Source organism: Zonotrichia leucophrys, chromosome 4A (assembly GCF_028769735.1).
Source record: "Zonotrichia leucophrys gambelii isolate GWCS_2022_RI chromosome 4A, RI_Zleu_2.0, whole genome shotgun sequence".
NCBI lineage: Eukaryota > Metazoa > Chordata > Aves > Passeriformes > Passerellidae > Zonotrichia > Zonotrichia leucophrys.
The window spans coordinates 1,613,186-1,637,969 of NC_088174.1; the positions used below are offsets into that span (position 1 = coordinate 1,613,186).

Sequence of the window (24,784 nt, forward strand, 5' to 3'; positions counted from 1 at the left end):
GCAAGGTGGCTTCAAGGACTTCCAAAGCTAAAAACAATTTCTGTGTTCCCCCCCAGTAGCAGCTTTAGATTCACAGCTCTGCTGTTGCAGAACATGAGTAATTTTAGTGGCACGAGGGCTGTTTACCTTTAAGGTAATTTGTGGTCAGTCTCAGAGCCAAAGCAGATTTATTTCCCAACTCTAGCCGTGAAAGGGACCTGTAACAGATCCTAACAGTCCCACGGATCCTAAAATCCCTCACCAGTCTCTGCTGGGAAAATTGGCCTGTAGGAGAAGGTTGACACTCCTGGATGGGCTCAGGGCTGGAGTTTGTCCCCTGCAGTTGGTCTCGCTGGCCAGCCTGGAGATGGGATGGGAGGGCAGAGAGGGGCTCAGTGCCCTGCCCTTGTGGGTTTCAGTTGCACAGTGATTGAAATTCAAGCTGTTCCTTGGAGTTCTGTACCAAGGAGGGTGGTGCAGAATTTGTGTCAGGTTTCCTGCAGCTGCCCCTGCCCAGGTGTGACCCCAGCACAGCCCTGGGGCTGCCCTTGGCTCTGCAGCTGGCAGACAAGACTTGGGGAGACAGAGTAGAGAAGTCCTTGATGAGTAACTATTCCAGCATGCAGGTACAGATGCAGAACATCTCCAGGTTGGTCTTTCCAAGTAATTTTGAACTGCTAATTGTGATGAATTCATTAAAGGGTAATGAGTGTGAATCACAGAGCAGTTTTTGCCCACTGTGAGGAATGATCTTGGTTATTCTCTACAGTGGACAGAGAGCTGCACAAAATACAGTAAAGAAGGAGAAATCAGTTAGATGTACTCAAGACATCTCCATCTTTGAGCATTTTCACCCTTCATTGGTAAATTCCATAGCAGGGAGAAGCGAATCAATTCTCCTCCCTAAAGTCACGCCTTAGCTCCTACCCCAAGGAGGCCCTGCCTGCCCAGCAGCACCTGGCCCAGCTGTGTGGTGGGTGAGCTCTGTGGGTGCCCTCGTGAGGCTTTCCCTGTGTGTCAGTGCCCGTCGTGTGCCGCCGTCCTGCCCGGCCAGCGCTGGTGTGTCTGTGTGTGGTAGGAGCCGCATTGCTGTGCACACCTTGCTCTGGTTCCTGGGCGCTAATCACCGTATTTTGCCTTCTCCAGCACCTTCCCAGCCGAGGATCTCAAAGTGTTTTACAAACATTAATTAATTTAGCTTCACAACCCTCCTGTGAGGTAGGTGGGGGATGCCATCCCGCTGTCCAGATGAGGACACTGAGCTGCTTGGGGACAGTGGCCTCGCTGCTGTGGTTAAAGCCTGGGGAGGCGACGGCCCCCTCCTGCAGAAGGAAGAGCAGTTCTGCATGATCCAGAGATGGCCAGAGCTTACAGCAAGCTGCTCCACAGCCCTGCTCCTCTCTCCTTCCTGGAGTCATGGTTTCCAGCTGGCCCCGCTGCCCCGAGGCTGAAGGAGGGGTTGTCTTTGTGGGGAAGGACATCCAGACTGTGTCACTGTGCCCCGTAGGCTGCGCTTTGGTGGTGACACACATCCCTTCTGTTCCACTTCAGTCACCCTTTACTCACCATCCTCTACAGCAGGATGCTGAAGCCCCCTCATTCCGTGGGAAATCTGTAAGGGCAGCATCCCCTCTCTCTGTTCCTGCACAGGAGCTGTGCCTCACCTGTGTGGGAATTGAACACCTCAGCCCTAAAAGCGTAGCCTTGCCAGTCCATCCATTGCTCCCAGTTTGGATTGAGCAGACTCAGCCTTTTCTGCATTGTGTGCGGCCGCTTTTGGGCTGAAACCAGATTGGTGAATTGAGAACAAACCCTATGGAAAAGTCCTAAAGTGTTCTAAAGAATGAGCTGCCCTCTGTGTAGGTGCATCCCCGCAGGGTAGGGCTTCTTCCACAGCAGCTCTGCTCCGTTCTGTGTGGGAACCGGAGCGGGGTGGTGCTCGGGGTCGTGCTCGGGGCTGGTCAGTGGGGCATGTTGGGGCAAGGCCATTCTCCAGGGAGAGCTGGGAGGGAGGGTGAGCAGGAGCTTGGAACAGGAGTTGTTAAATGGGAGCAGGATGAGTTGGCCTCGCGGGGCAGGGCCTGTCCCGGCTCTCCTGCCTCGCACAGGACTTTTCCATGAGGGCGGGCAGAGCTCTGCCCAGCAAAAGTAATGGATCCTGTCCCAGCCTTGGAGCTTTGGCTTAGGGAGGCAGCCTCAGAGCCGAGAGGTCAGGCAGGCACTGAGATTGGAGATTGGCCAGGCCTGGCATGTCCTGGCGTGCGGGACTGGTTAAGGATAAGGATAAGGAGCGATAAGGAGTGATAAGGAGTGGTAAGGAGCAGTAGCATGACGAAGAACGACTATTGACCCAATTGCTCTTTGACTGATCTGTTTCTTTTTCCCCCCAATCATCGATGCAGGTGTGAGCTACTCCAAGTCGGTTCCTCCAGCCTACCCACCACCCCAGGATCCATTAAATCAGGGACAATACATGGTGACAGATGGCATATCCCAGTCCCAGGTCTTCGAGTTCACCGAACCCAGACGCAGCCAGGCACCATTCTGGCAAAACTTCAGCAGGTTAACACCATTCAAAAAATAATACCTAGAGAGATGGAGAATTTTAACTTAAAAGAACTAAAATTTAAAAAATAAAAATAAATAAAATTATATTTATAGATGGACCTTTTTTCGGAGAAGCACTGTTGCAACTAAATATATATACATATATATATGTATACACACATTTTAAAAATAATAATATATATACATATATGTATATATATAGAAGGACCAAAAACTTTTTTTGTTGTTTTTGGGAAGTAATCTGCTACTAGATACTAGGAAGCACCAATGATTTCTAACCATGTGACCTGTTTTATTTTATTTTACTCCATTGGTTGGACATCTCTTTTTGTTGGGTTTTTTTTTTCCTGTTTTCCTTCATTCCCATCCGAGTCGTCATTGGCATCCCAGAATGCTTTCTCGCTTGTGTGACTCCGTCATGGAACTTCCTCATGGACTACATCGGTGTATATTTCCTTTGATTTTATTTATGGGGGGGTGTTGTTTGTTTTTTGGAGTGCTGGGAGGTCTCTGCTCCCTGTCCCTCCCTCTCTGTCCCTCCCTGGCTGTCCTGGTCCCCAGCCCGGGCGCTGTCCCCGTCCTGCATCCCCGTCTGACTCGTGCCTGTCTGGATGTGCTCCCTGTGCTCCCGCTCCGCTGCGCAGTATTTCTCTGGCTTTAACTGTTCTCTCGTGGGCAGGTGAAACCCAGCAGAAGGGCAAGCAGCTATATAGGAAGTGAGGGATGGGTTTTGCTCAGTTCATCTTTTGCGTTTTTTTAAGCACTTGTCTTTTTCTCAATTCAGTGTGATTTGTTCACACTCGGAGTAAGACGGAGAAAAGAGAATCAGGGGCTTTTCTTCTTTTTGCTTTGTTTCTGTGGGCTTAACTTTGATTTATTTTCTTTTCAAGCTGAGACACTTGAAAAGCCCACTCCTATCTTTGTTTTCCACGCAAAGATAAAAGCTTAAAACCCAATGGCTTCATGCCTCCATTGCAGAGAGGAAAATTGGCTCCGAGGCTCCGACAAGCGGCCAGTTTTCTGTCTTCAGGAACTAAGGTCCCATCCTTTGGCCACACTCAGCCTGCACAGCAGCACCTAACGAAGCACTAATTGCCATTTGCAGCAGCAGTGACCCCAAAAGTGAGCCCCAAAAGGGAGCCCCAAAGTGGCCGCTCTCAGTGCCCACCCCACTCTGGGTCCCCCCAAGCTCTGCCCCCTTAGCGGAAGGATCCTCGCCCCAGCCCTGGAGAGCCCACCTGAGGTTGAGCCCGAGCTGCAGAGGAGCTGAGAGCTCCTGGCAGCAGCTGTGGGTGTGACTGGGCAGCGTGGCCGTGCTTCTGTGCCCAGTCCCAGCTGGTGCTGGTCCAGTCCAGGCCCCTCTGTGTCCCCCGGAGGTGTCACTGGCAGTGGGCCGGGGCTCATGGACCAGCCCAAGCCTCCAGGTCTCTTTCTCTCTCTTTTTCTCCCTCTGGAGACTCACAGCTCTATTTTTAAAGACCCTTCCTACAATTTCAGCCTTAAGTACATTTGTTTGCAAGTGCAGGAGCTTATGGTTAAGCTTGTAAAACAGACCATTGTCAGAAGGAGGATTTTTTTTTTCCTAGGGCAAATGAGACTGTTTAACCAGATTTAGAAGATGAACTTGAAATCTTTGCAGAGCTGTTCTACAAGCTCCTTTGAAAATGTGGGACGAAGTGATTGATCAGGGTATTTGTCATTTTCTTTGGAATCTGATCCACCACATAAGCACCCCAGGACAAAGAGCATGGAGATACGTTATTTTTTGTTGTTGTTGTTGGCTTTATTTTTTTTGCCCCCAAGAAATCCAAGTGAATGGGAAGATCAGAGAGTGTGATTTCATTGTTTCCATGGAGCCTGTTTTATTTCAGGGCATGTCACAAAGGCGGCATTATTTTTATTTAAATCCAAAAATAATCTCTCTTATACTTTTGAATAATCTAGAAACTATCAATAACCAGCAAAGCCAGATTAGTGTTTTGGAGAGGAGAAGTGGCCCCTCTGTGACAGGCAGCAAGCAAACACCAGGAATCCCAAGTAGGAAGCAACCCCATTTTATATCCGAAATTATTTTTATGCTCTTTTGTATCTTTGCATTTTTATGGCTAGATTTTAATGTGGGATACATAGCAAATATTGTTTTGTTTCTTTAACAGAGTGGGTATTTAAAGCAGTGCATGAGATGGGTTCTCGTCAGTTAACTGAAATGTTTTACTATTTCTGAATGGCTGGAGAGAGGCAGAGAGAGAGAGAGAGAGAAAGAGAGAGATTCCAAAATGTTGTCAACTTGATGAAAATTTCACTTACTCCTTTTGCCTTTTTAATTGCTTAGGGAAAAAAAAAAACAACCAAGTAACAAGCACATTAGTTAAGCCTGTTCATTTACTGTTTTGTGCCTCAGAGAGTGAGAATGAGACATCCATAATTTTTATGAGAAGATGCTTCCTAAATATTCAGCACTAGGAAAAAAGAAACACCACCGCCACACCATTATTTGCATCATAAATCAAGATCTGACAAGGCCACTTGTTGGACTCGCAGCTTCTTTGTTAAGTGGGCAGCCCGCCCGGGCAGCGCCGCTCGCGCTGGCGCTGGCACAGCGGCCGCAGGGACGAGGGGCTTGGCTCTCGGGCCTTCAAGAAAGCTCTCCCCCTCCATAAATTGCCAAGGTGCTGCAGGAGATGGAGCATTGGCACAAAGAAGAACCAGCACTGGGTCCCACTTGAGCCCCTGCTGTGGCTGTCCCAGCAGGGAGCAGGGCTGGAGCGTGAGTGTGACAGCGCTGGGAGCAGCGCCCATGCAGACGGGGGTGACTTGACTGAGCATCTGGTACAGACTTTTCATTCCAATGCCAGACAGGAGGAACCCACTTCCCATTCCATGTGCAGAAACAAGAGAGTTGTAACAAACTTAACTGTTTACGGTATTTCTCTGGCTGAATCTATATATATATATATATATATAAAAAATAAAAAGAAACCCTCTTCCCTAGGTAAATGACATGCATTACCCTTAACCTAGACACTAGAACAGAGGATCTAAATTCAAGACTTTCGCCTCCCCACCCTCTCCAAAAAGTCAAACAAGAACCAACCTAGGTGCATCTAACAGTTGTAAATAGAAAATACTACATAGAGAAATATATTTGAAATTTGTTTCAGTTTCTGGATGGGCACCAGCCGTCCATTGCAATGTTATTGATAGTACACTGTGGTGCTTTGGGTTTCTGGTTTTGTTCTCTTTATGCTCTGTCATCTTTTCATTGCAGCTACATTTCAGGGAACATGTATATTTAGTAGCTATTGTAAGTTCTGCATGGCATCACCAAGCTTATTTTTCCTTAAGAAGAAAAGAAGAGTCTGTAGGAGCTTAAAGGCACTATGACGACAGGGACTTGTAGCAGAGAATTTAAAAAAAAAAAAAAAAGGTTTTTAAAATTCTAGTTTGAAGCCAAATACTGATATTTTAGTGCTTTTGGGGTTTTAACAGTAAGAGCAAAAAAAGAAAAAAAAAAGAAAAAAAGGATTTTGGTAACCCAGCTGATCCGCACTTGCCAGTTTTATTATTTTGTTTATATTGGACTGTTTGACCCTGTCAAACAAGTGTCAAAGTTGTGTGTATAAAACAAAAAAAAAGTGTTTAAAAAAGTGTTGTAAAGACACTGAGCCTTATGAAAATATTTATGGAATTAAATAAAAAGAAGTGAAAAGGCATCTGAAGGCATTTTACATCATTTTCCTCAGAGCGGGGTCACCCTTCTCCCAAGGCTGAGCATGGGTGGGCTGAGCTCCCATGGCCACTGAGACAGTCTGTGCCACCAAAAAGTAGCATTGTCCTGGCAAAATCCCCCTGCCCTTGCTGTGTGCCCTCCTGTGAACCGAGGGAATTGGTGAGGACAGAACCCCCGGCAAGGGCTGCTCCGAGTGCAGCTCGGATCAAACACGGGGTTAAATCCGTTCTGTCCCTGCTTTGCCCGGCTCCCAGCCCCCAGGGGACAGACAGACAGACATCCCAGGTGTGCTGTGACTATTTCAGGTGTGCTGTGAGCAGCTCTGAGCATCCCAGGTGTGCTGTGACCATCCCAGGGGTGTTGTGAGCAGCTAGGTGTGCTGTCAGCATCCCAGGAGTGCTGTGACCATCCCTGGTGTGCTGTGAGCATCCCAAGAGTGCTGTCAGCATCCCTGGTGTGCTGAGAGCATCCCAAGAGTGCTGTCAGCATCCCTGGTGTGCTGAGAGCATCCCAGGTGTGCTGTGACCATCCCTGGTGTGCTGTAAATAGGCCAGGTGTGCTGTCAGCATCCCAGGTGTGCTGTGAGCATCCCAGGTGTGCTGGGAGCATCCCAGGGGTGCTGTGAGCAGCCCAGGTGTGCTGTGAGCATCCCAGGTGTGCTGGTGTGGTGTGAGCATCCCAGGTGTGCTGTGAGCATCCCAGGGGTGCTGTAAACAGGCCAGGTGTGCTGTGAGCATCCCAGGGGCGCTGTCAGCATCCCAGGTGTGCTGTGAGCAGCCCAGGAGCAGCTCGGAGCCAGTGGAACAGAGCAGGGTGGGTTCTGAGGGGAGGGAGCCTGGCCATACTCGGCCCTGCTGCAGAGGGTCCTGTCCTGGGACAAGGAATGGGGTTTATCCCTGAAAAGCCAAGTGCTCTCTGCAACCTCAGTGGCATTTCCCAGGTAAGGCAGGTGAGCTGTGTATTTCTAGACAGCCTAAAAATGCCATTATGACCAGGAGAAGGGGGTTGGGAGCGGTGCTCGATGTCCCTCAGGCACAGGGGCCGGGTGATGGAAATAATCCCGGCCAGGATTGTTCCTTCAGGGAGCGCTTTCCTCCTGTCCCCCTCTGCTCTGGGCTCCCTGTCGGGGTGAGGAGTGGTCAGCGTTCTGTCACACATCCCGCACAGGCGAGGGAAGCAATCAGGGCAGTAAAACCCACAAAGGCCAAGGAACTCTGAGAGGATGAGGGAGGAGAGGCAAAGCGGTGCCAAGGCTCCTGCGGGGCCGCGCCTTGAGCAGCTTCAGGAGCAGCCTCAAACATGCCAGCTTCCCATCTGCCTCCTGCTTCAGCAGCGCCCCCAGCCCAGCTTTATCTCTTGCTTGCCTTGCTTGCAGTGGAGAGGCCGCTGGGGCTGTGCCGGGGCCCCCTCTCCCGGCGCTGCTGTTTCCCTCAGGGTGTCCCTGAGGGGAGCAGGGAACAGCAGGGCCCGCACACCCAAACTGCGGCTCCAACCTGCCCTCGGAGAGCTCCTGCGCTGCCACCCCGCTGTCTGTGCAGGCCAGCAGAGCCTTCCACGTTCTGCTCTCCCCAGGGTTGCAGAAGGAGCTGTGGGGAAGGACGGGAGAGCACAGGACCCGCTGGAGATGGATGGGCCCAGAGCAGGAGCGCAGGCACCCAGCTCTGGGTGTGCTCTGGGACAGCAGCACCGCCGAGGCTCCCGAGGAGCCCTTCCCTGCCCTGCAGCCCTTCCCAGCCCTGATCGCTTCCCCCTCAGCTTTTCCAGCCCTCCATGGCCAGGAACGCTGCTGCTGCCTGTAGCTGATGGCCAAACTCTGCCTCCCGTGAGATCTGTTCGGTTTCAGCTTTTCCAGCCAGCCAGCATTCAGCTGCTCCGAACTTTGCTTGCATAAAACAAAAAGCAAAACCAAAGAAACCCATTTCAACCCCCTTCTCTTGTGGGGAGGCTGGGGGTGTTCCAGGGTGACAGCCCAGGTGTGTCTGTGCCTCACCTGGAGTGCAGGAACTTGTGTAGAGCTGGGAACATCCCTGGGCAGGGTGGGCCTGGCTCCTCCTGGAGTGAGGGATGTGTTTGTGAATGGCAGGAGTGTTTGGGAAGGGCTCTATGGCAAAGCCAGCTCTGGGTTATCCCTGTGTGTGTCCGTGGTGTTACACAGCAGCTTTTTCTTTTTAAGGGATGAGATTTTCAGCCTGAGTGATGCTGCAGGGATTACACATCCCAATCCACCCCAAACAATCCATTTTCTTATTACTCTGGAGCTAAGAAGCAGCACCAGGTTCTGCACTAAGTGCAGCAGCAGGGCAGCATCCCAAAGCATGTAATGCACCATCTGTGCTGGTTTATAAGGAATGACTGAAATTGCATATGCTGGGAGATGGAATAGGAATAATTGGCATTTTCAGAGTGTTTCCAAGCCCTGTCCACCAAGGGTTCCACAGTCAGCTGCTAAGGAAGGACAGGAGCTGTTAAATACAAATATAATCCACTAAGCTGCAGGTACAAATTGTGAAACTGTCTTTATTTGTCTGCACCTCCCACCTTTGCTACGGGAAAGAGACAGAAGGTATTTCTGAAATGCTTTTAATGTTCACATCCTTTTTTCTTCCAGCTCTCTCCAGGCAAAATTCATCCTGGTGAAGATTTGCACCTTCTCCTGTCAGAGCCACAGGAGTTTGTCACCTCTTGGAGGTTTGACAGATCTCTGTGCTCAGCCCTTTCCCAGGCTGGAAATGGCTCAGAAGCTTTCCCTGTTTCAGAAGCCCCTCAAGGCACATCCCCAAATTTCCCTCCAGCCCCTCCCTGTCCAAAACCAGGGTGGCCTGTGTGTTGTCTGAGGACACAGAGCACTTTCTTCTTCTCCTGATACCAACAAAACAAGACAGGGAGCACTGGGGAGGATTTATTTTGCATTCAGGAGAGCGTGTTAAAGGTGCCACACTTGCAGGAACACACATGTCTCATAAGGAAATCATCAGTGCCTGGTCTGGGGCACCTGTCAGATGTGACACTGCTGGGGGGGAGCTGGGAATGACACTGGGGGACAGGAGGGGGAACACACGGCTGGGGACACAGACAGGACTGGACACAGAGTTGGGGACACACACAGGGCTGGACACAGAGTTGGGGACACACGAGAGGATGGACACAGAGCTGGACACACAGGACTGGACACAGGTCCTGGACAATCAGAGCTCTGGACACACAAAGCTCTGCACACCCAGAGCTCTGTTCACAAGCAGATCCCGTTCACACCCACAGAGCTCTGCACACACTCAGACCCATAACACACACCTAGAGCCCCTCTGGCCTTGTTCCTCTTTCACAGCTGGAACATTTTTGCTAGGATCTGCTTTTCCACCACAAATCCTGGCACTAAATTCACTTATAAATAACCTCTGAGAATCATCTCCAAGACACTCAAGGCTGCCTTCATGGCCAGTGGAGTTAACTTCAGAACAGAAGTTTCCTTCTCTGTTTTTCATCTGGAGAAGCAATTACAGGATCTATTGGTGTATTTGCTTCTCTTCTTAGCTCACCTTTACAAAAGCCGTTCAGCTTTTATTCAGTAAATCCTCAGAGGGTGTGGATGTGCATTCAAACCTCTGCAAGGTCACAGGAGATCAAAAAGCAGCTGGCCCTTGCCCACAGTGTGGTCTGCCCTGGGTGGAAGTGGTTTGGGACTTAAGAGGAGCCTCATCCTAAAGACAGCAGCAGTCTTTAAGTCTGGTTTGACAGAGGCTGGGTTGGCACCCTGAGCACTGCAGAAATGTGAGGGGAGCAGCAGGTTTGAACAAAGAAGTCATTTACAGGAGTCAGTCCCTGCTGCTGTGTCACAGAGTCCTTTGTCACTGCTGCTCCTCCAGATGAATGGTCTGGGCAGAGCTGCACTGCCCAGCCTGGTTTCATTTCAGTCTGGTGCTGCTGACCTGGACATTTGATGGCTTTTCCTTCATCAGTCTCTCCTGTGCAGGGAGATTTGAGTCTGAGGAATGGCAACCCGTCTTGGAGTGGAATTGCTTTCCACACATTTGAGCCATCACAACAGTCCTCTGTGCTCAGTTTGGATGTTGGATAGAGCAAAGGGCCATTTGCTCTGGTTTAACTCCTCAGCAGCCAAACTGTGCTTTTTCTGTGCCAAACAAAGAGCAGCCTGACAGCACAGAGCTCAGGTGACAGAAAGTGGGTGCTTTTTACAGAGCCTGGTTTTTACACGGCCCTAAATCAGCAAAGGACAAGACAAGCAAATTGCACTGATAGTGCAATTGTCAAAATCTCTGTCACTTGCTGCCTTATCTGTCCTAAACCAGACTGTTTGTGTTCTGTGATTTATTTTAGTTGATTTGTGATTTATTTTTTGGCCTGGCTGGAGCCCAGCTCTGCTGTGCTGTGTCCATGGCCACTGCAGAGGGCTCTGGGGACACCCAGGTGACACCAATGCCTGGGACAGTGCCCAGGAGCCCTCCCATCCCCATAGATGGTTCATTACCAGGGTGGGGCTGTGTGCTCAGGGAACTGGGAGGGGTTTTTGGTTTTTCCCTGCTCAGCACTGGGCTTTGTCCTGACTCTGTGTTTCTCCTGGTTTTTCATTAAAAGGCACATTGGTGACAGGTAAAGGGGGGTAAAGGCCACGCTCCTCCTGCAGCTCCAAGGGGAGCTGTCCCCACTGCCTTAACCCAGCCTTGTCCCACAGCTTTTTCAGGGACTATGTGACCATCACTCTGCTTTCCTCAAAGTTTCACTCCCCCACAGATCCAGGGCAGCACGAGAGGAGTGCCTGGCCAGCCCTGCTGCTGCGGTGGTTTCACGCAATTCAGAGGAAATCCCGAATCTTTGGACCAGGAAAGGAGAATAGGAGCTCATACAATAAATACCCATAACTGCTGGGAGCCAGGGGGGCCACGGGCTCTGGCTGTGCCCAGCAGGGATGGCTGCCCTTGCCAAGGACTGAGCAGCTCCCCAAGCCCCAGCCCTGCTGCATCTCCTGCTGCTGCTGCTGGGACAGGTGACTGTGGCACCCCAGGCTTGTGCCCTGGTGACTGTGGCACCCCAGGTTTGTGCCCTGGTGACTGTGGCACCCCAGGCTTGTACCCAGCCCCTCCCTGGCTGTGCCATGCCCAGCCTGCTGGGCAGCTAGGGGAGAAGGAGAAGGATGGAGAGGAGCAGAAATGTTGGCCCAGGCTTGTGTTCCCCCGTTCCTCCTGTGTGGATGCACCATTAAAGAGTTGGATTGTGCTGCCTGCTCACAGCTGAGTGCTTTCAGCCTCCACGGGGCTCCATCAAACACATCCCTGGCTGGGTGGGGGTCCCAGGTGGGTTTGTGGAGCAGGGGGGTGACAACACTTCCCTGGCAAAGGGAAATGGGTGCTTGGATTTCCATCTGGGACGTGCTGACTGTGGATTCCCAGCCCAGGGAAGCCAGGCTGGGTTGGCAGGGGCTGAGCTCTGGCATCTCCTGCAGAAGAAATCAGAGCCCATTCCCAGAGGCTGCTCCAGCAGAGCCCACATTGACCCCAGAGCTCATCCCACTCCCCACACAGAGTCCCTGGGAGGGAGGGGTGGAAACTGGGTTACAGGGGGTGGCTGGCACTCAGGGAATGCCAAAAATCCAGAGATAACAGCCATGAGAGGGGGGAAACCTGCTCAGCACTGGGCTTTATCCTGTGATTCTCCTGGCTTTTCATAAAAAGGCACATTGGTGACAGGTGAAGGGGGGTAAAGGCCACACTCCTCCTGCACAAACACAAACAAAGGCTGATCCAAACTGCTGCAGAAATGCCAGTTTGAATGTCTGAATTCCATCCCCCACCCAGTTATAACCCCTCTGCCATTCCCAGGAGAAATTCCAAGAGGGCAACAGGGAAAGGGCTCTGCCCTCAGTGCCAGGATTATCCATCCCTGCACCAAACCACACCATGTGAACACAGGGGCTGCTCACTGGGGTCTGCAGGGGTGCAAAGAGTCTGGAAACCAACAGAAATGCTGTGCTGGGCTGCCCCTGTGCCAGGGCAAACAGATGTTCCAATAAATAACCATGGCTGGGAGGGTTTCTACCCAAACCTTGTGGAGGGATCCTTCAGCTGGAACTGAGCATGGAGAAGCTGCCAGCAGAGCCACCAGCAGCTCTGTCCAGCTGTGAGGGGCTGGAAAAAGCCTCAGCAGCAAAGGCAGAATGAATGACATGGGAACACTTGTCTAGGTAAAATATATGGAATTTTTTAAAAAATGTTCCTCTTGACTTGTGGCTCGTAATGAATTAAAGCTGCTCTGGAAAATCCTCATTTCTGTTTGGCTGCAGTGCTGGAGCTGGGGAGGGCTGGGCTGGGGTGGCCTCAGGGACATCACTGCAGGGCTGGGGCCAGACACAGAGGCCTGGGGGCTCCCAAACCAGCTGTGACCAAAGGCAGAGATCCCAGCGCTGGGCAGGGACACCTGGGGACACAGCACAGCTCAGAGCCCCTTGGTGCCTCCTTCACACCCCAAGCTGGGCATTTGTGGCAGCACAGCCCCTCTGAGGCGTTTCTGGCCTCATGGTCCTGCAGGGATGGACACAGAGCAGGGATGGACACAGAGAAGGGATGGACAGAGAGCAGGGATGGACAGAGAGCAGGGATGGACACAGAGCAGGGATGGACACAGAGCAGGGATGGACAGAGAGCAGGGATGGACACAGAGCAGGGATGGACACAGAGCAGGGATGGACAGAGAGCAGGGATGGACACAGCAGGGATGGACAGAGAGCAGGGATGGACACAGAGAAGGGATGGACAGAGAGCAGGGATGGACACAGCAGGGATGGACACAGCAGGGATGGACACAGAGCAGGGATGGACACAGAGCAGGGATGGACACACACAGGGATGGACACAGAGCAGGGATGGACAGAGAGCAGGGGTGGACACAAAGGAGGGGTGGACACAGAGCAGGGGCAGACACAGAGCTGGGGTGGACACAGAGCAGGGGTGGACACAGAGCAGGGATGGACACAGAGCAGGGATGGACACAGCAGGGATGGACACAGCAGGGGTGGACACTGAGCAGGGGTGGACACACAGCTGGCTCCCCAGGCTCTCTCCTGGAGAGGCCTGGAAAGGCACCCTGGGCATGCAGGGCCTGGAGCAGCTCTCACCCCTGGGTCCATCCACAGCTGAGCAGAGGGGCAGGAGCAGGGGGTGCTTTGGTTGAGGAGCTGGGTCAGGGTTTGCTCCTGCTGGACACCCACAGATCCCCAGTTTCAATCCTGGTTTTGTTGGCTACTCCCCCTTTATCCTCACTTCTCAGGGTTTCACTCTGGGCTTCCAGGATTTCAGCCTTTGCCAGGAAAGAAAGCTCCAACCCAGGCACCACAAGGGTTTCAGTGCAGCTTCAAATCCCCCCTCCCCTAAATGCTGCAGGAGGAACAAGGCTGCCAGGGAAGGAGAGGATCTCAAGTGCACTTCAGTGAGCTAAAAATAAATTTATTCAAGGAAAACAAAGCCCACATCCAACAAAGATGCGAGGGGATGACGGCAAAGAGATGATGGCACAACAAGCCAGGAGAAAGGCCCTCTTCCATTTTCCCTTTTCCCTTTTCCTTCTTCCTTTTCCTTTTTCCCTTTTCCCAGACTTTGTGCTGGAACCACAGGAGGGGTTTGGTTCTGCTGCTGAGAAGGAAAAGGTTGTTGGGCAGCAAGTGTGTTATAAATGATATCCTCAGGAAAGCTGGAGTGCAGCAGAGCTCACATTAACGAGGCAGAATTAAAGAAAGGCTCCATCACATGAGCCTTACCCAGGGTTCTGCTGCCTCTTGCACAATTAATCTCGGAGCTGGGGGCTGCTCCTGTGGCCTGTTCCTTACCAAGGCTGTCCCACTCTCACCCTGCGAGGCACAGCTAAAATTAGCTGGGCAAGAATTGCACAACCCAGCCACAAATTAGCAGATCCAGAGCGTGATGCTTGACATTGTCCCAAAGTCCTCAGTTCCCACTGAAAAATAAAGCTGGTCTGGAGACTTGGGCTTGGCAGGAGAAGGGAAAGCTCAAAATAGACGTGGCTGCCTGCTCTGGGTACGGAGAGTGCTGGCTGCACGGTTTAATTAGCTCCTGTTAATGAAAAGTAAATTTTCAATACTCTCTCCTCCAGATTTTCATCATGCCAAATGCTCAGATGATGTACTTTCAGATGGTTGAACTTCTCCTAAACCCCAAACAGTCGGAAGCTCCATGGTAGCCCCAATCCCAAGGTTCAGCTCCACATTCCCAGCAGGACAGGTTGTTCCCAGGCTGGAAAACCATGGGAGCAAACCCTCCTGGTGCAAGGGCCAGGATTGACTTTTCCTGTGTGCTCAGAAACCCTCAATGCAGCCCCATGGCAGCCCAAACTACCTCCCAAAATCAAAGGTGACCCAGAGGTGACCCAGACTGGTTGGATTGTTGAAAAATGTCCAGCAAAAAATACCTGAGAAGAGCCATGAAAGGCAAATTGAGATTTATTTCAGTGAGGGCAGCATCCATTGCCTGGCAGTGCCTGCCCAGCCACCTCTGCTTCCATCAGCAATGGGAGGACAAATCCCTTCCCTTCCTTTCTACTAAAGCCCATCTTCACTTAAAATGGGAGAAAAAATAAAATGTTTTCTTTCAAAATGAGCAATCTGCATTTTATTTTCCTGTTTCCAAGAGCACCATTTTTACCCTCTGGCTGTGGGTCAGAGGGAGAGCAGGGGAAGAAGTCTCTTCTCCCCAAGAGCAGCAGAGCCTTTGGTTTAAGAAATCCAGGCAAAGCTGCTGAGAAAGTGATGGCAAACCCCAACCATTCCAGGGGAACTCTGAAACCATTGCCCTTGTTGCTGCATTGCTGGTTTGGTTTCTCCATTGTCCATCTGTGCTCAAAAAACACCTGGAGAGAATTCCCCAGGGAAGCATCCAGAGAGGGCCTGAGCTGGAAACCAACACCAAAAATCAACACCACTGCAAGAGGGGACAACAACTCCATTTCATTTCTTTGTCCCCATTCTCTCCCTAGCTGGGATCTCTGACAAACAGTCATGAGGGGGTTTCTGACAATAAAATAAATCCAGGCAGTTGGGCTGCTCCCTGTCCCTGCCCCCTAAGTGCTTGTTGCTAATGGGGGGTAAAAGATTGGCCCTTTTGTTCTCAGAGTGCTGGAAATGCAGAAAATTTGTATTTTTGATGCATGCCAAATTCAGCAGAACAGGGAAGAATTTGATTTTTGCTTTCAGGCAACGTTTTTTGTATCACTATTTCCATTTATTTGTGCAAGTGTCTTCCCTACTTCTGCTTCTGCTTTGTACTGGCAGCTCAGGAAAAGCAGATAAGAGAAACTGCTTTTAGTGCCTGCAAACTAATTTTGTGAAATCAATTAGCACGTTAATGAATTAAAGAGTGTTACCATTTTCACATTTCTTCTCCCTGATAATGCCAAACAGTGGAATTGCAGGGCAAAGATTTGCACAGTTTGTTATTGCTGGGAGCTTTGCTAATTATTTTTGCCTGCATTTCTGTCCCAGGAAATGCCATCAAACCCTGGTGAGGAGGAAAGTACCAGGCAGGGTTTGTTCTCCACGTGAAAAACACTTGAGAAAACCCAGGGAAAAGGAATCCCAGAGGGAAATCAATAAACCACAGCCCTTCAGGGCCTTGGTACTCTCAAAAGGTGAGAGCAGAGAGGTGCTGGAGAAAGCAGTGGAGGAGCAGGAGGGGAGGAAAAAGGAAAATATCCCCTAATACATCATTGGCATCAGGAATTCCTGACCCAAACCCAGCTCTCTACTCAGTTTTCTCATGACAAAGCTGCAACTTTTTCTTCCTTTCCCTTCCTTCCTTTTCCCTTCCTTCCCTTTCCCTTCCCCTTCCCTTCCTTCCTTTCCTTCCTTCCCTTCCTTCCCTTCCTTCCTTCCTTCCTTCCCTTCCTTCCTTCCCTTCCTTCCTTTCCTGTTGGACACTTTCCTTCCTTCCTTCCTTCCTTCCTTTCCCTTCCCCTTCCCTTCCTTTCCTTTCCTTCCTCCTTCCTCTTCCCTTTCCCTTCTCCTTTCCTCCCTTTCCTTCTCTCTTTCCCTTTTCCCTCCTGGCTCCACAGCCTCTCTGCAGGTATTTCCCTGTCTGGGGGGAGCAGGGAGCCAAATTCACACATAAAATTATTTCTCTGTGCTTCTTACAGACCTGAGGGCTCGAGGCTGCTGGGGGAGAAGGGGGATTTGCCTTCCCATGTTTTTAATTTGAAATAATTGAATAAAAAACTCTTCCAGAGCTTAGAAGAGAGTTGTTTCCATCCTGCTGCCCTGATCAAACCCACCCAGCAGAGCATCCACAAAAGTCACTCAGCTGGAAGGGAGATGCAGAGGATCCAGAGGGAATTCACAGGGCAGCATTATTTTCCTTTCAGTGGACACACACATCACACCCATCACACAGAGAGGGATCATCCCCTCCTGGCTGGGAGGAGACCATGCCAAGAGTCACTGGTTGAGGACAAACACCTGTGTTAAAAATGCCAATCACTTGCTTTTAAAATTTTAAAAGTTTAATAGTAATAAAATGGTTATAGAAATAGTAATACAATTAGAGTAATAATAATTTGGACAATTTGAATTAGGACAATATGAGACAGTAAAAACAAAGAGTTATGGACGTCTGGGTTCCTCTTTCTGGGCAGCACAAGCCCGAAAAAGGACCCACATTAACAGAGGATTAACCCTTAAAAACAACAGCCTGTTGCATATTCATACACCTCATTCATGATGCATAAATTCCATTCAAACACAGGATTCTGTCTGGGCAGTGTCAGCTTCTTCCTCTGAATCCTGACAGCACCTTCGAGGCGGGAAGAAGTTCGTTTCTTCTGATAATGGAGCAATAAATTCCCTTTCTCTGAAAGATTCAGGTGTCCTGTGGCTGCTATCTCACTGCAAGTCCTTTATTTAAAAAAAGTATCTCACACAGCATAGTTTCTATTTTAACAATTTTTGTAACCTAAAACTATATTTACCACACTACTTAAGAGAATTAATACAGCATAACTTTCTAACACAACACATATAATATTCATTTTAATATTTGCAAAAAGCCAATCATAAAATACACATTTTTCACAACCTGTACAGCAACTTGCCAGCCCAGGGCTGAGGATCAGAGTAGGCACAGGCAGAGAAGGGTCTGAATTCCCTTCTCCATCCAGGATTCCCCTTTTGCCCAGTGCTCACAGGGAGCCAGGAGCTGATGCGGGAGAGCTGGAGCAGAAAAATGTGTGGGGTGAGCGCAGTTCAGTGGTGCTTCATTCCTTCAGCTCTGATTTGGACTCTCCCAGTTTTTGCTGCACTTCTTTGGAATGGTTTGGGAGCTGGGAATGGGGGAGATGAGACTGCAGGAGCTGCTTCCTGAAAATTGCTGGCTCAGAAGAAATGCCACGGGGGAATTAGGATTGGAACATCTGCATGACATCACAGCTCACACCCAAAATAACAGGGAGAAAACCAAATTGCGGAATTTGGGGGAGTTTGGATTGGAAAATCTGCATGACACCACGGCTCTCACCCAAAATAACAGGGAGAAAACCAAATTTCCATCAGGCTCAAAGCAGACCATTGATGCTGCAGCCTGTGAGTCAAGGCCAGATCCTGCCCCTCACTCCAGGGGGAGAATGGGGCAGGAATTGGGCAGGAATTCCTTCCACCACAGGCAGCCGGAGCAGCTGGGAATGTTCCCCTGGACTGAGGAACCCCAGCTTTGCCAGGACACCCCCAAAAAGGAAATCTCACCTTGGAGTTCAGAATAATTCAGTTAAACATTCAGTTAGCATATAGTAATAATATATATTATTACATATAATAATAAATACTCAGCATATAGTAGTAGCAGTAGTAGTAGTAATGATAATAATAATAATAATAATAATAATATTAGCATATTCAGTTAGCAAATCTCCGAGAGAGGGAGGCTGTGCTGGGAAGGGGCCACAAAGGCTCCAGGTGCCCCAGGCTCTGCTCACTGAAGGGACAAAAAGGTGCAGGGGATTCTCTGGGAGGAGGCTGCAGGATCAGCTCTGAGGTTTTTTCATTTTTTCTCTTTTTTTTTTTTTACCTTGCATTTTTTGACCTTATCTCTCAGCGGCTCCTGTGTTGGGTGTCAGCCCAGCTCCCACACAACAAGGAGGAACAAGGGCAGATCACAGCCCAAAATCACTGCCCAGAGAAGAACTTTAAGCTCCAGAGTCCTCCAAACAAGATGAACACTGATCTCACCTTTGGAGAGGTTTAATTTCTCTTTCCAATCTCAACCCAAGAACTTGGCTTTGCAGCTTTCACTACAGACACCTCAAATCTTGTTTTTTAGCAGGTGAAATCTGCATTTAGAGGGGCTCTGCCCCCACAGCCCAGACTCCACAGGCTCCTGCTCCACAATTCCCTCCCAGGTGCTGTAGGGTGCCCCATCTCCTAATCCAGCCCTGCTCCAGGGCTGCTCCTTCCCAGCTTTTGTTATCTCCCAGGGCTCATTAAGGGCTGAATTAGGCTGTCCACGGCCCTAATTAATCCTGCAGCTCTCTGGGAAGCAGCCAGGGCTGTTTTAACCAGAGCTCCTTCCCCGTGGCATCCCCTCCCTGCTGGGATCTGGAGCTGCAACCTGCAAGGCTGGGAGAGTAATGGAGACAGGCACCTCCCCCTGCTGCTCTTAATTGCTGTTAATTGCACTGGGGGTGCCCAGGGGTGAGGGGACACTGCAGGACACGCTGGAGATGCAGCTTGGACCTGGTTTGGAGGTTTTCCCCAAGAGCACAGAGAGGGTTTAGGTGCAACCCCCACGTGTGGGGATTTCTGAAGGACAGGAAACCTCCACACCAGGGCAGAGCCGGGGTGAAACCTGGAAGAGTAAAATCCAGAACATCCCAAGCTGAGAGCTCACAGGGATGCACAGGGTGGGATTTTTGGGGTGTTTGTTCAGTGTCAGATGAAACCCTTTTCTGACCCAGGGATGGGGCAGCTGAGAGGCATTTTAAAAATTTCTGCTCCATTTTCAGTCTCATGAGAAGGGGGAGACAATACAGATGTTATAACTCACACCATCACAATCAGAAGCCAATTAATTGCTAATTACAATCACTATAACTGTTCCTTGGCCTATCAGCTTTAGCCACACCATGCTGTAAATGCCTTAAAGCCAAAAATCTAAAATTACCCCTCGTGGGTCCTATTACAATGCACCTTTCATAGTTCTATTTCTCTGAAGTATCCAGTCTTATTTGTAAGGCCATTGTTTGTGTTGTGGACAGTAAAATGTGTGTGTTGTGTCCCCATCTGTCAGAGCTGGGGCAGTTCCCTGCTGTTCCTGGGGCAGTTTTTCCTTTCTCTCTCCCCCAGCCAACCCTCCCTCCAGGAGATCTCTGCTGTCCATGGCCACTGAGTGTCCCTGCAGGGCTGATCCAATCCCAGCATCCCATGGGGAGATGCTCCGCCCAGGGGAGGAGCCAAGCATTCCTGCCTGGATCCAATCTGAGCCTGGCCCAGCACAGCAGCCTTTGCCCCCTGCATTGCCAGAGGAGCAGCTTTCTGCTGCCCTGCATGGCCAGAGGGAGCCCAGGCCCATCTGCAGCAGCCCTGGAGCTGCAGAGGAAAACTCCCCCCTTGTGCAGGATCCGTGCTGCAGCAGAGCCACAGCTGGCACTGCAGGAGGGCTGAGCCCCCATGGATGGGGCTGGGACACCCCCTGGCACACAGGGGGCAGGGACTGCTCTGACTCTGGCTGTGGGTTGGTTTTTTGGATTTTTTTGTGGTTTGTACTATTGCTAGTACTCAAGCTATGTCAAGGAAGTTATAGGTTGGATATTAGGAACAAATTTTTCACCAAAAGAATAATAAAGTATTGGAATGCTCTTCCCAGGGAGGTGGTGGAATCACCATCTCTGGATGTGTTTAAAAAAAGACTGGACATGGCACTTGGTGCTAGAGTCTGGTTGAGGTGTTAGGGCATGGGTTGGACTGGATGATCTCAGAGGTCTCTTCCAACCTCATCATTCTGTGATTCTCTGTGATTTGTATTTTTTAATTTCCCAATAAAGAACTGTTATTCCTACTCCCATATCTTTGACTGAGATCCCCTTAATTTCAAAGTTATAATAATTCAGAGGGAGGAGGTTTACATTTTCCATTTTCCATTTCAGGGGAGGCTCCTGCCTTCCTCAGCAGACACCTGGCTTTCCAAACCAGGACACTTTGAAACTTGTTTCTAGCTCCATTTCTCTCACAGCAACATCTGTCCTATTCCATGGCATTTCTAAGTCAACATTTCTTATCTCAAAGTTTCCGTCCAGGTGCACACTGTGTGAGCCTTCTGCCAGGCTTGGAGAATCCCCTACAAATTCATTTCCCTACAAATTAATTTCCCCCATTGCAGGGCCAGGAGCTGGGCTGGGTGATCCTGGTGGGAGCACATTCTGTGATTCCATGACTCCAACAAACCACAGAACATCTCTGCCCCTGATGGGAAAATGAGGGCAGCACCTCCATTGGGATGGAGTTTGGGATCCCAAAGTGCTCAGAGTGTGTGGGATGGCTGGGGCCAGAGAAATCCTGCAAATAAGATGTGTCCATGCCCTCAGTGTGCTCTGACAACCTGGGAACAGGCTGATTTCCTCACAAACATGTGGCAGTGCAGAGAATTAGAGAGAGAACTCTGCTGGAGGTGCTCAGGAGTTTGGGACACTCCTTAGATCCTGAGGGATGGGGTGGCTGAGCTTCACACTAAGCTCGGCCCCAAAGCTGCCACAGGGCTTTGGGAAACCATTTTGTGAAAAGGGAACAGGCTGAGGGTGTCACAACATCTGGAAACAGCAGCAGCAGCAGCTGTGCAGGCTCCCTGCAGGACCAATCTGAACAGAGTCACCACAGGAACAGCAGCAGAATTCCCCTTGGAATGGGCTGGCCTGGAGCTGAGCTGTGGGGTCACCTGGGCTGTGGGGCCACCTGCATGGCAGGAGGCAGGGCTGGCTCAGCAGCTGAGGGTGGGAGCTGCGGGGTCCCCTGGGGTCACTTTGGGTGCTGCCACCCCTCGCTGTGACACCTCCCATCCCAGCAGGCCTGTGGGGACACAGCCAGGCCAGGCTGCTCTGGGGGCACTGATGGATTTGGCCACAATCCCTTCCCAGCTCAGCCCTGCTGCAGGCTGGGACCTCCCAGAGCACTCCAACCCACACAGGGCACTTCCAGGGAAAGGCTGAATCCCAGGGGAAGGATGGGCTCAGGATCTCTGGAGCCACCCTGTGTCCCCAGCCCTCAGCAATCTCAAGGAAACAAACAGAGCTTTACAAGCTGATTCTCAGGAAAAGTCTTCTCATTCCTCTGGAGTGACAAAATCAGGAAGTGATCCCATTCCACAGCTGCACAGAAAATCAGCTGTGGGCTCTTATTGCTGCAGTGGGAAACCTTGCTGAGCACTGCCAGACAGCCCAGAAACCAGGCAAATATTCCATATTTCCCCCATCAGTTTGAGAAAAACCCTGCTGCAAGTACTGATCAGGGGCAATAAGGCTGCTCCAGTCTTGCCTTTTCTTTTTTCTTTTTGACACAAGAGCAGAAAAGCTGAACTGTCAGAAGTGTGGTGCAGCTTTGGCACTGCTTACCCTCCCAAGAGTAGGTTCAGACCCTGAGGGTTCACCAAGAAGTCTCAGGAGGTTTTGTTAATACCAGAAACAAGAAATGAACAGAGACCTGCAAGTGCAGCCCAGTTTCTAAAGCAGCATCGAGAAAAGTTAGGAAATTATCCCAGACCAGAACTTGGTGCAGACCCTGTCCTGCCAGTGCTGATATTCCTGCTGGCAGGTCCATTACAGGGTCCCTGCAGATCTGTCTGCAAAGGAAAACACCTACTTTGATTTTTGAAAATATCCTTGGAGTCAAACTTAGTGCCCTGCAGAGGACAGATCCAAGGAGCCCTGGATTCTGCAAGAAGAACAGGAGATCCCTTTCCTGTGGATCTTATGGCACCTGTCCCATTTGCCCAGCCATCCCTCTTGGGTTTTGACCCCCTGGCAGTGACCAGCTGCAGGTGGGGCACTGCTAAGTAAAGCAAATTATCTGTGTCCTTTAACCCCACTTTGGGTCACAAACTCAGTGTCTCTCACTGTAACTCTCCAAGACAAGGAGGGATTTTTGGGGCAGCGCTTGCAGGACTGCAGGAGGTTGGGCCCCACCTGCAGCATCCCCAGGTGTGAAGGGTGGCCAGGGCAGGTTTGGGATGCAGCTCTCAGGGTTGGGTCAGCAGCCAGGGCTCTCATTATGCATCAGCTCTGATTAGCACCACAGCCAAGGCCTTCTGCAATCAGGCCAGCTCATGGCTTTAGGCTTCCCACTTGAAGTTAAAAATAGTTGGCCTTTGTTTCACTGCCAGCCTGGGCAGTGCTGACCTTTTGTGTGTGCCCAGCCTCTCCCTTAACATTTAGAGATGCACCCAGCCCTGGAGCTGCTGCTCTGCTCCTCTGCTCTGCCTCCTTGAGCTCCTGCTGCTCTCCTCAGCACCAGCCTGGGTTGAAGATTGCAAGGCAAGATGTTTTCCATTACCATCTGTATGGCAGATTGCCTTTGTCAAGTGGGCAGTTTGCCTTATCTCTCTCTCTGAGTGACCACAATCACACCTCCCTCGGGAGGGGACATTGCTGATAACAGCTATTGAATGTCCCTGCATGGCTGATAAGAACTACAGCATCCCATTGGGAGATGTGAGCCCAGAGGGAGGAGCCAAGCATTCCTACCCAGATATAATCCAGAGGTTTTGAGACACCAGCACGGCTTCTCCACTGGATTCCCCAGAGGAACAGCAGCTGCCTCTCCTTCCCCTGGATCTTCAGAGGAAGAATCCATCCTTCTCTACAGGATCCTGCTCCAGCAGAACCACCCCTGACACTGCAGGAGGGCTGAGCCACAATTCCAATGGCACTGCTGCCAACACCCTGACCCACAGGGTGTCAGGCTGGGTTCTGACTCTGTCAGTGTTGTTCTAGTGTACTGCATTGTTTATTTTATCCTTTTATTTTCTTCCCTATTAAAGAACTGTTATTTCCTGCTCCCATATTTTTGCCTGAGAGCCCCTTAATTTAAAATTTATAGCAATTGGGAGGGGTGGGGAGGGTTTACATTTTCCATGTCAGGGGAGGCTCCTGCCTTCCTTAGCAGACTCCTGGCTTTCCAAACCAAGACACTCTGCTGGGCAGCACCAGGGAGCTCAGATTTGGAGATATCAAACCAAAGCCACTGAAAATTCTCTTCTGGCCCTGGAGCACACACAGGTCTGGGCACGGCACCCCTGCTGTCCCTGCACACCTCAAGCTCAGTTGGGCTCCCACTTTCTTCTTAGAAACTTGACTTTGCACCCTCTGAAATGCAGAATTTCACAGATCCTTGCAGCTCCCTGAGGAAGGATCACGGTGTTGGAAGAACCCATACCCAACCCTCCACCTCCCCACTGGGAATTTTCAGGCCTTTAAGGGGTGAGCTGCCATGCAGAGGAAATTCCTTTATGCAGCCTGGGAATATTTAAGGTTTGGCCTAAAAGGAGCATTGCGGTACATCAGATTTTGTAAGCAAAGCCCAAACTTTTGATGGCAGCACCAAAACCAGGCGAGTTATCCCTGAGGCAGGAAAAGCCTCACACTTTGCAGGGAGCCACTGAGGGGCCTGATGGGGAACATGGACAGGAAGAAGTTGAACCAAAATCTAATAATCTGATATTTTGACTGACCATAGGAAGTGAATTTCAAAATACAAAGGCATAACAGACAGTGGAGAAGTAGCAGATGCCTTAATTTTGTCACTTTAAAATGTGTCCACAGGAGGAATTTCCTCAAAGAACCCAAGAGGGAGAAGCATTTATGACACAGAAAATGCAATTCATCTTCGACTCATCCACCTACAATTTCCCACCAGGCTGGATCTGCTCCAAGCAGCTGGGAGCAGCGGGGACCATGACATGTGGTGGCTTCGTGCCCCAATCCATGGCTGAAGTTGGTCCTGCTTTGAGCAGGTGAAGCTTCAGGAGCCCCTTCCAACCTGAGAGCCCTCAGTTACCTGGAGAGAAACTTCTTAGAAACTCCATCTTTTGCTATTTCAGAATGTGGGAAATGAATTTATAGGGGATTCTCAAAGCCTGGCAGAAGGCTCATATGGTGTGAATCTGTAAACTTTGAGATAAGAAATGCTGACTTGGAAATGCCATGGAACAGGACAGACATTGCTGAGAGAGAAATGGAGCTGGAAACCAGTTTCAAAGGATGGTTTTGTAAATAAGACTGGATACTTCAGAGAAATAGAACTATGAAAGGTATATTGTAGGGACCCATGAGAGATCATTTTAGATTTTTGGTTTTAAGGCATTTACAGCATGGTGCGGAAAAAGCTGATAGGCCAAGAAACACTTATAGTATTTTGTAATTAGGAAATATTTGGCTTCTGATTGTGATGGTGTGAATTATAACATCTGTGCTGTCTCACCCTTCTCATGAGACTGAAAATGGAATAAAAGTTTTTTAAAA

General features: G+C 50.2%; 1 protein-coding gene across 19 annotated transcripts in view; it reads left to right on the forward strand.

Annotated features, from left to right (window-relative positions):
• The window catches only part of ARHGEF9 (Cdc42 guanine nucleotide exchange factor 9), a 218,482-nt gene extending 205,927 nt beyond the window's left edge, over positions 1–12,555 (forward strand). For 18 of the 19 annotated variants that reach the window (XM_064713010.1, XM_064713015.1, XM_064713029.1 and 15 more), the window contains 2 exons: positions 2,382–2,541; positions 11,027–12,555. In XM_064713010.1, coding sequence (XP_064569080.1) covers positions 2,382–2,541; positions 11,027–11,129 — 263 coding nt within the window. In that variant the 3' untranslated portion in view covers positions 11,130–12,555. Of the gene's footprint in view, positions 1–2,381; positions 2,542–4,948; positions 6,261–11,026 lie in introns of those variants that run through there. The other variant, XM_064713011.1, reaches the window with a different exon arrangement.
• The last annotated feature ends 12,229 nt before the right edge of the window (positions 12,556–24,784 follow it).